This window comes from Mus caroli, unplaced genomic scaffold (genome assembly GCF_978045245.1).
Source record: "Mus caroli unplaced genomic scaffold, Mus_caroli_1 scaffold_1, whole genome shotgun sequence".
Lineage (NCBI taxonomy): Eukaryota > Metazoa > Chordata > Mammalia > Rodentia > Muridae > Mus > Mus caroli.
Genome location: NW_028227256.1, coordinates 172,894,341 through 172,909,129, shown reverse-complemented (window position 1 = coordinate 172,909,129; position 14,789 = coordinate 172,894,341). Strand labels below are relative to the sequence as shown.

Sequence of the window (14,789 nt, the reverse complement as noted above, 5' to 3'; positions counted from 1 at the left end):
GAGAAATGATGAGAAAGTGGGGAGTCAAGTGGTATAGAAAAGTTCTCTGAAAAAAAAAAAGCAAGAGCCGGGCGTGGTGGCGCACGCCTTTAATCCCAGCACTTGGGAGGCAGAGGCAGGTGGATTTCTGAGTTCAAGGCCAGCCTGGTCTACAGAGTGTGTTCCAGGACAGCCAGGGCTACACAGAGAAACCCTGTCTCGAAACATACCCCTTCCCCCCCCCCCAAAAAAAAAAATAAAAAAAGAAAAGTTCTCTGATGTAAATGTGGCACAGTGTCTTCAGGAAAGGTTTTTGGAAATCAGAAAAGCGGGAGTCAACCTTTGGAGCTAGAGTAAGCATGACATCAATCTACTGCTGCATTAAAAAATCACTCCGAAGCACAGCAGTGTGAAGGAGCAAACATGACTTAGTTGTTACGTTCTGAGAAGCAGGAGTTCAGAAGTGGTTTCTTAGATGGTTCTGGTTCAAGACCTCTCATGACCCTTCTGTCAAGTTACCTGAGGTGATACAGTCACCAGAAATGATAGTCTTGAAGTGATGGTGGTTACAAGATGGTCACAGAGGCCTTCATACAAGAAGGTCCCAGATGCCCCCATCTTCTCCAAATCATCACCCACATGTGTGAAACCTCACTCAACTCAAGCTAATCTCAGACATGGTGTGGTAAGATGTCTTCCTCTGCCCCTGAACGACACTGACTAACACAAGTGCAATGTGGGTTCTGGCCGAATGAAGCCATTAAAGACCAGAGCTGCTCTGGTCCTGAATGGCTAAGTTTGAGAACTTTTAACATTTTTTTTTCTTTTTTCATTATTAGCTGTGCTTAGCTGGGGCATAGCATGCATTAGGCAAGTGTTGTTGTACCACTGAACTATATCCCAGGCAAAGAACTTGAACATTCAGTAGGGAAGGAAAATTCTAATTTTCCATGAACAGAAACTATTTGCACTCCTCCTTATCTATGCAAACGCTGGTGGTAGGGTTGCCTTCCTCAGCAGCAGCAGGAGGAGGAGTCTGTGGAGGTGGGGGTAGGAGTTGTGAGCTTGTCGAAGCTGGGCACGGTAATTTCTCTGCAAATCCCCAGAAGGATGTGGAGGACTTCTTCTCTTGCCACTGCCCACTCGAGTGCCGAGACAGTTGTTCATGACTTCTAGGTGTTCATGTGAATGACTTCAGAGCAGAGCTAGCAGTTCCTCTCTCGTAAAATGGAAAGAACCCACAAGGTGACCACAACAAGCACACTTGATATTGAAATGATGGACAAAGGTTGGTGACTGTCTCTTAATGGACAGACTGCCTCAGTGGTCCTTATTCAGGCCCTGACCACAGCTGGCACACTCACAGAACACATTCTGAGCAGATAAGTGAATTAATCATGCTTTCTCCTTCATTCCCACAAGCTCCCTTGGGATGATACTAAGCATTCATAGGAAGGGAATTTAAAAGGCACACACAGTGGCTCGTAAGATGGCTCAATGGGTAAAAGTATGGGCTTCCCAGCTTGATGACCTGAGTTCAATATTCAGGACCTACATGGCAAAATGAGAGATCTGATTTCTCCCAAACTGTCCTCTGACCTCCACACACATGCCACAGCATACACATACCCCTATACAAACAAATATAAGCAAACAAACAAACAAACAAACGATAAAGGTAGCAAAACACACATATCTCTATTTGTCTCATGCTCTTGTTTATGAACCAACCCAGATTTCAGTGGCCAGTTTAGAGTCAACAAACTATCCTAAAAGTTGTTGATTTTTGGCACAACTCAGCCGGTTAGAACATTCTCTAGTTCACTGCATGTCATTCAACTAAACCATGTGTAAGATGCATACGTGTGTCCTGAATCTTTCTTTCTGCAAAATTCATAAGACCAACTGCGCCTCCAGGTGCCTCGCCTTGTCTATAATGCACATTGGATTCTGTCAGCAGTTTCTAGCCATAAGCACTTTTTATGACTGTTACATCACCCATTCTCCACTCTGACCATGTCGGGTGACAGTTGTCCTTAATTTACCAACAAGAGAAAGCAAGACTCTCGAGTTGGCTGTTGGAGAGCTTAGAACTAAGCATCATCCGAATTCAAACACTTGATCGTTGCTCCCGCATTCATGTAACCTCCACTGAGAAGTTTCAGTCTCCCACCAGGCCTGCCTCTGTGCATATCTAGCTTTTATTTTCTATCAGTGTAATGGACTGAAGTTTGACCTCACAAGGTGACTCACCTCTGAATAGTTGAGGTTTGAATCCCTTGCATGGTGCCTGTATCTTGGAAGTCAGCTTCCTACCCAGCCGAGGACAATACCTACCCGCTGCCATATCTCCGGGAGGCTGAAAACTTCACAAGCCATGCTGAGCTGCTGGGAAAGAGTTACAAGATGCAATGTGACATGTGCAACTGACAGGTATAAATATTTCCTGAAAACCTCCATGACTGCTCCTGGACTTGAATTGGCAAACACAATACTCCATAGATCTCAGGTTTCTTTTACTCCTATGTGTCAGGTACCATTTAGACACACAGCTTCGAGTGCTCATTTAAAATTTACCAGCACAACTTTGGTGTCTCCATGCAACTTGCTCAGCAGCATTCCCATTATAACCTTGCTTTGTCGGTTTTTGCAGCATCCATGGGAGCCAATTCAGGTTGAAGAGGACAGAAATAATGAGGTGCTCCATCCTTAATGGCCAAAATGTCCCAGGGGGCTTTTCTCCCCATGACTCACGGTCTCATTCTTAATATCTACAGCTGTTGGAGAAAACCTAAAGATCTGTTAATCCAAACTTTAATCTTTCTTTTGTGCTGTGGAAAGGAGCAGCCCTTCTATTATCCACATCTGTTCTTTTGGATTGAAAAAATATTTTGACAGCATGGCTATCAGGAGCCTTTATGAGTGAAATTGTTCTTTTTTTTTTTTTTCTCTCTCTTTCTCTCTCCTCAGCTCTTTTATCTTGTGTGCTTGTTCTATCCCTGAATAGATATCAAGATACGGTGTCCTATTATTATGTAATATCTGATGCTATTTATGTGAGCCATGGGTAGAGTGAGAATAAAACCACTTCCCTGTTATTAGTCCTGTCTCTCTAGCCTGCAAATTGGCAACTTTTCAAGATGATATGCCCAGATTTCTAGCCTGTTTCTTCTGAAAGGGCAAGAATATGAATAGTGGTTGGGGCTATGTTGGTAGAAGACCCTGACGGTTAACAGCTAACTCCTAGGAAGGGTGGTAGAGGAAAACACTGGCCTTAAGTATCAGTGTTATTCTGCAGAGCCTGGGGTCTAAGCAATTGGGAAGGGTGGTCTCCTAGCTATAATATACTCTCTGGAAGCCAACCCCCTGGACCAGTGCTACTATATACAGCCAAAATAAGATCTGTTTGCTAGCAGAAAAGGTGTCCATAGATAGTCTCTTAAACATAGACAAAAGAGTACATAGGTTCTTAAACATAACTCAAGAACTGAGATGAAAGAGTCCATGGGATTCCATTGTACAACATTGCAACTATTTCTGAAATCATATCAAAGATTTGGAAACATGTACATGCACTTAGGCTAAGAAACATAACCTCAACAGGGAAGGCTGAGCAGGAGCAGCAGCCCTCTGTGTGGATGGCCCAACAGAGCCAGCGTGACTCCGATTTCATAGGGAGCAGTTAGGATTGGGGCCTGAATTTGTTTTCTCCAGTTCATTTACACCAGCCCTTCCATGTCCAAATTGTTATCTTTTTTTTTTTAAAGGAGAAAAGAAAAGAATGACAATCTGTGCTCTCTTAATCCCGACAGCGTCTAAATAAGAAAAAAAATCCTCCCCACTAATCCAGAAATTTGCAAATTTCTCCTTGGTCCTACGTTTTCCCCTCCCAAAAATTTCATGTACCTACTTACAATAAAACACTGGCCTTTCTAACACAAATTATATTTTAGCAACAGAAACCCCAATACACACAAACATACATACACACACACCTTTGCCACTAATTATGTGCTTGGGGAAAGGGGGTAGAGATATCCAGGGTGGGCAAAGGTCACTGACTGAAGGCTAAGGTACCGAGATGCATCATTAGTATGGGAAGGCATCCAGGGAATATCTGGTACTGGCTGAATAGGTTCTTTTTGGAATAAAAGAAGCTGAACTGTAATCTAATCCAAGGTACATGATATTCCTCAGGTCTAGTCTCTCTCTCTCTCTCTCTCTCTCTCTCTCTCTCTCTCTCTCTCTCTCTCTCTCTCTCTCTGTGTGTGTGGGGGGGGGGGGGGCAGGGGTGTTGAACTCCCTAGAGAATGTCACAGAAGGAGATGCCCTGCCAGTCAAGGAAGTCCACTATTTTGTGCTGAGCAAGGAAGGTTCTCTGGACAATGGTAGAATTCTACCTTATTAGTAGGGAAACAACAGTGCAAACACTCAAAGTGACCCACTTTGTGTTTTTTAAGATCACTCAGGCCCACATTTCAGAGAATGTAAAACAGTTCCAGCCCCCAAGTATTATACTACCTTCCATCCTGTAAGTCCTGATACGTATTTGAGAGCATCTAGCTCATCATGTCTGTGTCCTGGCAGACCTAAAAGATATCATGAAAACTCATCCACATGCTGTTGGTAAAGGCTTCAGAGTTTCTACCTCAAACATAGCAAATCTAATTCGGTTCAAAATTAGCTGAGGACCAAGTAAGCTTGGAAAGCCTTGATCAAAGCAGTTGGTAGGACTCAGACATGCTAACCTGGACATAGTGGTTCATTTATCTGCCAGAATGAGATCTGTGGCATCATACACATTCTGTTTCCTGACCTGTATCAGAGGCCAAGTGACAAATGGTAGAGGATGATTGAAAGTGCAGGCCAGACCAGGAAGTTCAGCAGAAGGTGACAACTGACTGGGAGAATACACAGGCCCTACAATCCATGGACCAAAATTTTTAAAGTCCTACATGGCTACTCCCCATGTTGTAACCGATAAAATGGACCAGATAAAGTAAATCAAGACACAATTCAGTGGTGTCTGAGAGTCTCATATGCTGTACCAGAATACAGGGTAAACTGAGACACATTTTAAGTCTCTGATCTAAAGAAGACCATTTTCTTCTTTCAGTTGAAAACCTATGATTCTTTTTATAAAAAGAAGCTAACCTTTTATATTAAAAGAGAAGAAATGAAATGAAAAGGAAGATATAAATTGAAGGTGATTAGTCATGAGCATGCTTGGCAATCCAAGTGTGAGAGGCTGGTATTGAACTCTCAGTCCTTCTTCCCAAATTCCACGATTACAGGCAGGCACTACCATTCCAGGCTGTGTGTTCTCTTTATTATATTTTGTTGTTATAAAGCAGAGTTAGTTTTTAGAAGGGTTTTAGGTTCACAGTAAAATTTAAAAGAAAATACAAAGAGTTCCTATGTCACTCCCGCCCCTACATGTGTATGACACCCCACCTTATCACATGTCCCACCAGAGAGGTACTAGATCCAAAGGACACACGTTGATAAATCATCCCCAAAGATCCACAGTTCAAATTCAAGCTCCTCTTGTAGATGTATCTTCTGTGAGCTTTGACAAACACATAATGGCATGCATTCGCCATTTGGTATCAAGCAAAGACATTTCACTGCCCTAAACCTTCTTCAAGGGCCATCCCTCTTTTTACTGACACCCCCTTCAAAACCACTGATCCACTCAATGTTCATTGTACAACAACCCCCAGGAAGGGATCTAAAGAGCGCTATTCTTCCATTCCTGTCTTTTACCGTACCTCACCAACATAGCCTGTCCTGAGTTCTCCCAAGACACTGTATTGTAGCATAGGTAACAAAAGTTCATTTATCATCTGCACTGCAGATCTAGCTCTATGTGAAGCATGTGTATAGCCAGAGTAAGGCTCTGGGTTCCATTTCTAGTGCCACAATAAATAAACAAACAACTAAATGAATGTAGTAGGCCGTGAAAGGAACTAAGGAACTCAATAGGTTTTAGAGTCTCTTAAATGTAATATCAGTAATGGAGCTAGGAACTGCTGCTCCTATTTTGCATATCATGGGTATGATACCCACTGGAGAGGGTGATATTTCTTAGTGATCTCATTTGCAGCTTGGGGATGGGTTCCGAAGCATAAACTTCTAATAAATACCTTCTAATAAATAACATTACAGTATTAGTACAATATAGCTCAGTTATTTTGAAGATAAATTCACTTTTTCATCATTGGGATTGATTTAGGATATTGTGCTAGGCTCATGTAAATAGCACATTATTATTCCTCAAATCCCAAAACATTATGCATTGAATTATTTCAAGCAAATGATACATATTTGAATACTTTGATGGCATGCCCACTTAGTAATAATGTTATTCTGATCTTAATGGGAAAATACATATGGCTGTGTAGGAAAATAATTTATGAATAATATATCATATGGATCCGCTGCCTGCTCCTGGCACCTAATAAGCATCAAAAATTTAATTGCAGGGCCTTTTCCATTTATGTATTATCTTGTCATTCTATATTTCTGTGTTCTCTTTCTATTTATGTGTGTGGTATGCTAGTCTGTGGCATGTATGCACCTGTGGGTGTATTTGCAGAAACTTGAAGAGAACATCCAGTGTCCTGCTCTGTCATTCTCTGCCTTATTCCTTTGAGATAGAGTCTCCTACAGGACCTAGAGTGAGTCTAGCCCCAGCAAGCCCAATGCTGCTTCTGTTTCTCCATCCCGCACTACTGGAGTTACAGGTGTACGTGGTCAAACCCTGATGTTTAGTGGGTGCTGAGATCCAAACTAAGGTCATCATATTTCCACTGCAAGTGTTATCCCCTACTGAATCATCACTCCGGTCTCGGATTTTACTTTTTAAATATCAGCAACAATCATCATGTTCGTGTTAATCAAAATTGCTTGCTTAGTCTCTCTGTCTCTGTCTCTGTCTCTGTCTCTGTCTCTGTCTCTCTCTCTCTCTCTCTCTCTCTCTCTCTCTCTCTCTCTCTCTCTGTGTGTACCCACATGTGCGCTCTATTAGAACAAGCCAACAAAAAGGGCATAAGAATGGACATGAGAAATATTCTGCCGTGCCATATACTGTGTCAACAGAGGCATTATACTTCTGTAGGGTCATGATTCATATCTTTTGAATTTGTGAAGATGTTAATGGAAAATTGATCATGCTGCTATTTCTGTGTCTCACTATTTATAATCACAATTTGATATATAATTAGATGCAAAAATAGTCTCTGAGTAAATGAAAGAATGGCAAAAGTTCCTTTCTATGTTCTATTTACTCTGGTGCCTAACTTCTGAAAATAGCTACTCAGAGGTGCTCAGCGTACAGTTAGGGACTTATGGATTTGGAAGAGTCCTAGACAACTTTGCAAGAATCACTTTCACCTCCAGCTGCCCAAAAGAAGAGAGGGCATTAGAAATTCCAGGAGCTTGCAGAGCTCATGGGGACAGGCATCCTAGGTCTTTCTGGTCAATTTATCATGTTAACCATTTAGCTGTTAATGATAAATTTTGAATAAGCAGAATGATTTCATTTTCCTTAGATGAGAATTAGGTTATAAAACACATCTCCATCCCAGGATTTTGACCTCTAATAATGTTTGCTTTTGTAATCAGTATTTCTTACTAATCTCTTAGTATTTTAACAATCAACTCAAGTAGGACTTTTGGATGTCTATTAGTGGTTCATTAATCAAACTCAAGAGATCGTAATCTTTGAAATCTGAGGAGGTAAATTTTAATTCTCTTTTGGACTGCCAGTCAGATCTGAGCCTGTGAGAAGAAGGGCTTTCCACTTCACGCCTCCGTTGGCTGACACAGTTTCTGAGGCCGTTTGTTAATTATCCCACTTGGTATGAAGTCAAATTGTCCTGGCTTTCAGTGGAAGGAATTGTATTGTTCAATTAAGTCAGACTGGGCACCTGTTTAAAATAAGCATCTCTTTTTTATGCTCTCGTTTCCTCAGAGGCCCTTTGGAGGGATAGGTTTAGACGGTGGAGCCTGGGCTCTGCCTTATTTAACATGCAGGTGTGGCTAACTGGACTGTTTTGGGAGATAGTTTCTGTTTCCTTGGCTTCCCCTGCTGCTATCCACAGTGGTGTTAAAGGGAGGTCGGAGTCAGAGGTTTTCTCTGTATGATCTCACCCGGGGAGAATGAGGCCAAGCAGCAGCAGGAAACTTTCTAGACCCTGCTTGATTCCTGCTTGGGACAGAATGTCAGACCACACAGAGTCCAACTCATCACCTGGTCCTCAGTGATGGAGTTTGTCCTCCAGACATTTGCTCTGAGTGTATAATCCATGTATACTATGTCTTGGTTTCAACTTCAATTTCGTGTCCACCTGTCAGTCGCAGCATCTCTATGTTTTTGTTCTGAAGGCCTATTACATCTGAGCTCAAGAAAACACTGCCTTAGGCTCCTTTCCCTGTTTTCTTAAAATTTATTTTAATTAAAATAAGTTATATATTTATTTATTCATTCATTTTTATTAAATTATAAATTTTAATTATTATTAAAATTTTAAATTATTATTTAAGTTCTAAAATGTAATTATTTTAATTAAGAGTATATGTGGAGTATGGTGTCGGGTATGTACACGTGAGTGCAGGTGCCCCCCAGAGGCGACCAGAGCATCTGACCTCCTTAGAGCTAGAGTCACAGGGAACTGTATGCTACCCATCGTGGGTGCTGAGAACAGAACTCTGATCTCCGTAAGATTAGTGCATGCTCTTAACAGCTTAGCCATCTCTCCAGTCTCAATTCCCCTTTCTTGCTAATGCTCAGATGACACAATATTCATGTGGACTGTGTTCCTTATAAGGCTCCTGCTGGGGTCATGGGACAAACTGCTTCCTGGAAAGTCCACTTGTTTGGGCATGTCTATACTGTCTTACATTCTTTTCAGATTCCCATAGAAGAGAAACACCAGCATGTGTTGTTAGTCCTAGCACATAACCTAAAGAAATGTCTATGATCTCCTTGGAAATGCTGGCTCTTGGTTAATCAATATCAGTATATCAATCGAAGTTTAAAGAGTTTTTCCACCCATTCTCTAATGGTTTGGCATGGGGAAGGATGACCATAACAGACTAAAAATTGAATGGGAAATGAAAATGCAACGCTTTGATATTTCTTAGAGTCTTGGTTACAAGTAGATCAATGGTTGTGAACTCTACCTATTTTAAAATTGTTAAAAAATCCAAGGATTCTTTTGGTTTGTTTTGTTTGTTTGTTTGTTTGAAACAATTTTATTAGATATTTTCTTCATTTACAATTCAAATATTACCCCGAAAGTCCCTTATACCCTCCCCTCCCCCTGCCCTGCTCCCCAACCCACCCAGTCCCACTTCCTGGCCCTGGCATTCCCCAGTACTGGGGCATATAATCTTCACAAGACCAAGGGCCTTTCCTCCCAATGATGGCCCATCCTCTGCTACACATGCAACTAGAGACACAGTTCTGTGGGGTACTGGTTAGTTCTTATTGTTGATCCTCCTATACGGCCCCCAATGGAGGAACTAGAGAAAGTACCCAAGGAGCTGAAAGGGGTCTGTAACCCTATAGGAAGGTTCTTTAGTTTTTAAACGGTTAATGTTTACGTACCGCAGAAAGAGTAAGTAAAAACACTGGATACTGGTAAGCCTGGTGCTGGGAATAGCTTGAGCAAATTTCTCAGTGTCTATAAATTAGTCTCACAGAGCCAATATAATGCTCTTTCTTTTCCTAGGCTGTTGAATGATTGAGTGAGTGAGTGAGTGAGTGAGTGAGTGAGTGAGTGGGTGGTGGCTCATGCTTGCTCACCACCCTATGCCAGTGCATACATGTGGAGGGGAGAGAACAATTTGCAAGAAGTCAGATCTCTCCTTCCATCATGTGAGTTACAAGGAATTGCACTTGTGCCATCATCCTTGGGAGCATTCACCTTTACCATTGACGAACCTTGCTCACTGCCCCCCAACCGGTTTAATTTCTATTCTGAAGTAAATATTTATTCCAGGAAAAAAAAAAACATGTATTTCATTCAGTGTTCTTAGTGTTATATGTGGATATGTTTGTCCTTAGTTGAATGTAAGCTTTCTGAAAAAAATACAAAATATTTTCTTCTCTAACTTCCTTATGCTTTGCTGCATTGTGGTAGGGTTGGTCACAATATCTGAGCTGTCAGGGACTTTCTAAAAATGGCTCATGTCCCTAATTACTCAGAGTGAATCCTCCTGCTCAGCAGATAATGGGCAGCAATGCTGTCCTTTCTGCTCACCCCATCCAAACACCACAGTCACATCCCTGGGGGCACTGTCACAGATACTTAAAGCTTGTAATAGAATAAAAACCTGAAAAACTGGACAGAAATATACACCTTGATGGTTTTTAAATTAATAACAGATCTCCCTAGAAACTGTACCTCAGACTGCAAGAGGTGGAAACACAGTCTACCTAAGGAAACAACTTCCTGCCCAGGTCTAAGATTCTCTGCATTTCTGACAGTCCTTTCTTCTCTGCTTCCTGTTCCTCTGTGCCTGAGACAGCCCTTGGTTGTTTGGGGAGAGCAATTCTGATTCATATTAAGTCTGTTCTTCTTTCTGCTCTCTCTTCTTTTCTCCCCTCCCACCTCCCCTCTCATCCTCCAAATACAAAAGTTCACATCTATTTGTTTCTGAGCAACTGGACAGTAATTCTGGCAAAATAAAACTCCCGGGCTGTCAGGAAGCCAGCAGCAGACGGCACACATTTCTTTCAACTTCCTATTTTGAAGGAATTTACATACCTGAGGGAATGGAAAAAGAAAGTCAGAAACCTACAGGAAAAGTATAATATATGGGTTCCTGTTTCTATCCTTACCCCCTCTATGGGGACCATGATTTCCATGTGCCTTCTATCTAAGGAAAACAAGTATTCCCAGGTACCAGGTTTCCTAATCACTATAAAAATGATTCAGTTTGGGGTTTGTGCTGTCTCAACTGAACACCATGGTAGTTGTGCACATTGGGAAAAAGTGAGTACCACATAAAAGCCGCGTACGTAAGGTATGTGTGCCCCGTGGCAAGCTCTGTGTGGCCAGCAGCATTACACCACTCTTCCCAGAATCCTTGTTGGGACTATTCTGTTTGAGGCATTGCAGAAACCTGCTTCCTATACCAAGCCTGAGTCTTTTTTCCATGATGTCTCTGGTAATTGTTTGAGGTTTTAGCACTATTATATCGGAAGGAGAAAGCTGCAGTGGACTTTATTACTGGTCAGTTCTGGAATGGGCCAGGCCATCTTGGAAGCCGCTGGTTTGCTCAAGCTCTGTGAAGCAATTCATTAGTGATGATCCTGCTAGATCTGGCATATCTAAGATTTCTTTACTCTTTTTCTTCCCCCAGCCTGGCTGTGTAAATACTACAGAAGTGGACATTAAGAAGTCATCCCGGATGAGAAACCCACACAAAACACGCAAGGTAAATGGATATGTGTCCCTTGGTCTCGCTGAAGTGTCTACTTTCAAGATATCCATCTCTGACTGTTGCCAATATACTCCACTCTGGGGTTTTGTCCTGAGAATCCCTTCTCTGGAGTGAAATAAAGAAACATCTACCTCTCCTCAGAAGAACCCAAGGACAAGCCATAGGGCATCCCACCAATATTTGCCCTGGGGAGCCAGTGAATCTTTTGAGCTTCTTTAAAGAAACAGGGTGAGAAGCTATTCATAGGAGAATAAGGGACCACCAAAGTAGCTGCATTGGAAAGTCTTCCACACAGTGTGGATATCAGCTTTCCCATGGCTATACAGATAGAGGTCCCTCTCAGTTAACTTTCCCAGGCTATATATCCCAGTACCTTCCAAGCTCCTAGTCCAAGTGCAGTTAGTGAAGAATTGCTTACAAATGACTAAGGAGTACAGGAGGTACTCTCAGAGGAGGGTCCAGGTACCCTCCTTACACCTTCTTTATCTGAGGGAACTCAATAGTCAATAGGCCCATGGTCATGGCCTCGCACAAGCAGACACCACTGAGATGATGTAAATGGTCTCTGGTTTTCTTGAGGACCTTGTTTCTCCAACACATTTGGAGGTAGAAGGGTGACGCCATGGGACTGTGATAGAAGAGAGCTGGAATGTTTCATTTCCATCACAGCATTAAGAGAAGTCGTATATTTTTACATTTTAAATGTATCGTTTGAGGGTTTCTTAAATGCATATATGTGCATAGTATGTTTAGACCAAATCTACCCCAGACTCTTTCCTCTTCAACTCCTTTCTCTAACTATGGATTGATACAGAGACTTAGTCCTTGGGCACAGTATAGACAGTAAGAGATTAGTAGAATGCTCAGCCCTACATGTGACATCTGTTTAACCCTTACTGTTACCAAGGCTCAAGAAGTATCATGGAAGAGGGACAGAAAGATTGTATGAGCCAGAGGTTGTGAAAGGCTGCTGTGAAACAGTTCTCCAGACAGGAGAGGGGCACTGCACACAGGAACTTACTGCGAGGCTATAACAGCATACACAGAGCCTGTGCAGGATCAAGTCAGCCGCAGTCCCAGCACAGATGGGGAAAGGGCTCACAAAGTCACACCTAGCTCTGGAGCTATGGTCAGTCGAAAGCTACTGGAGGGATGGATGTCTGCTTTTGTTTACTGCTATGTGATAGGGTCTCAAGTGTCCCAGGGTTACCGTGAACTCACTATGCAAGAGAGGGTAGCCTTGAACTTCTGATCCTTCTTCCTTCATTTTCTGAGTGCTAAGATCACAGACAGGGACCACCATATCCGGCTGTATACAGTGATACAGATGCTAGGCAGGAACAATGCCACTGAACAACATTCCCAGGCCCAGTGAAGGAGGAATTCTTTCTCATTTGTAAATGTGTGTGAGTGTGTGTGTGTGTGTGTGTGTGTGTGTGTGTGTGTGTGTGTGACTACCACACTTAGGTCCAGCACAAGTCATTCTGAGAATAGCCCAGAGGATACCATCCATCATTAACAAATACCACTGTGGCTCGAAAGATCTTTTCTGTGAACCTCATGTAACCCCAGCATTCTTCTAAAGTGAATGTTCATACATGAAGATGAACTAAAACAAAGATGTTTGCAGGTTCATAAACCTTATTTTATGTTATTTTTTTCTTCTTTCAACAATCCCCATATGACCCAATTTTTTTGTTTTTTAATTATTTGGGTTTTTTGTTTTGGTTTGGTTTTTGGTTGTGGGGTTGTGGTTTTGTTTTGTTGAGGAAGTTTCTCATAATGTGAAGATGGGAACCCACAGAAGGAGTTATAAATCCCTTTAGATACAATGAGCAAACATCTTGCCTCTAGGGGTTGATTCTCTGAGCCCAAGTGCCAAGGCAGCCCACAGCAAGTTTAGGTTTCTAGAGGCTCCAGGTTCCTTTTTTCTTCTTCCAGTGAAACCTCAGCTCACCCACCAGTGGAGCCAAACAAAAAGTCAGTCAGCTCTCAAACAAATGGCAGTGTGTCCCCCTCTTCCTGTAGCTGACAGATGCTCAAACTGGGAGAAGACAGCACAGGAATAAATGGGTGAAAATTGGATGTGCTGAAGTGATCATGAATCATCTTGTAGGCACTAGATTCCATGTTGATATCTGAGCTGGGGCTTCCAAGGGCTTCCTCCCAGAAATCTCAGAGAGCTTTTGTTAACAGGAGAGCTCTTCACACTCCATCATCCGCATGCCATCAGCTCTCCACACACCATCAATTGTGGCAGAAGCATGAGGTGGCATGCAATGAAGTAGTGTAAAAAGAATCAATGTGTGTCAGCTCAGTTTGTTTAGCACACAGTTGGGAGTGGCAGACATTATTATCCCAAGTGGTATAACTTCACTGTGTGTGTGTGTGTGTGTGTGTGTGTGTGTGTGTGTGTGTGTGTGTGAGAGAGAGAGAGAGAGAGAGAGAGAGAGAGAGAGAGAGAGAGAGAGAAGGAGGGAGATGTAATGACACCCTATGTATTTTTCAAGCATCCTTGGTAATATTTACCCCTCCTCTCTCTTCTCTACTGCCTTCCTGCTCCTTTAGATTTTGGTAAGAAACATCATCAAATGAGCTTTGAGTCTGTTCAGTAAACATATGATAGAATTTGCTTTTTAGAAGTCTAGAGCTACAAGGGATATTTTGTCCTGACTCTTTTCTTATTTTAATGTAGTCTGTCTATGGTTTACAAAATGACATCCGAAGTCACAGTCCCACCCACACACCTACACCAGAAACCAAGCCTCCTACAGAAGATGAGTTGCACCAACAGGTGGGTCTTCCTGTGAAATGATCAGCTAGGATACATGGGACAACAACTCTGCAGGGAATAGAGTAAACGTTCATACGGGTGTTTTAGAAGGTTATTTGTATGGTCAACTGCTTCATAGAGATTTACAATGAAAAAGTAATGAAAGTTAGGCATGGGGACACATGCCTGTAATTCCAACTCAAAGCAGCTGAAGACAGGAGGATCAAAGGTTCTTGGAGAATTGGGTTTGAGCACGGACTGTCTCAAAAACAAAACTTTAACCAAAGTGGCAGAAATGTAGCTCAGTTGGTAGTACATTTGCTTGGCCTATGGAAGACCTTGGGGGTCAATTTACAGTAGTGCTATATGTGTGCATATTTGTGCATGTGTGCATATATGTGCATGTGTGTCCTGGTCTGATTCTAAGACATGACTCGACATATATAATATATGAAAATGCTTTTCACAACTCTTTACTAATTTATCCCCTTTGCCTCCAGACAGTTTTTGGAAACCAACACCTGACTTAGAGGTGTCTTGGTCATAAAGAGTTATTTTGAGCTCCAAATCCTTGTCTTAAAGA

At 42.1% G+C, this 14,789-nt stretch overlaps 1 protein-coding gene across 5 annotated transcripts in view; it reads left to right on the top strand.

The window, feature by feature from the left end:
- Rgs7 (regulator of G protein signaling 7) overlaps positions 1-14,789 on the top strand; it is a 403,213-nt gene that overhangs the window by 351,664 nt on the left and 36,760 nt on the right. For all 5 annotated transcript variants that reach the window (XM_085843207.1, XM_021156749.2, XM_021156741.2 and 2 more), the window contains 2 exons: positions 11,353-11,427; positions 14,129-14,227. In XM_085843207.1, the coding sequence (XP_085699333.1) occupies positions 11,353-11,427; positions 14,129-14,227 (174 nt within the window). The remainder of the gene's footprint in view (positions 1-11,352; positions 11,428-14,128; positions 14,228-14,789) is intronic.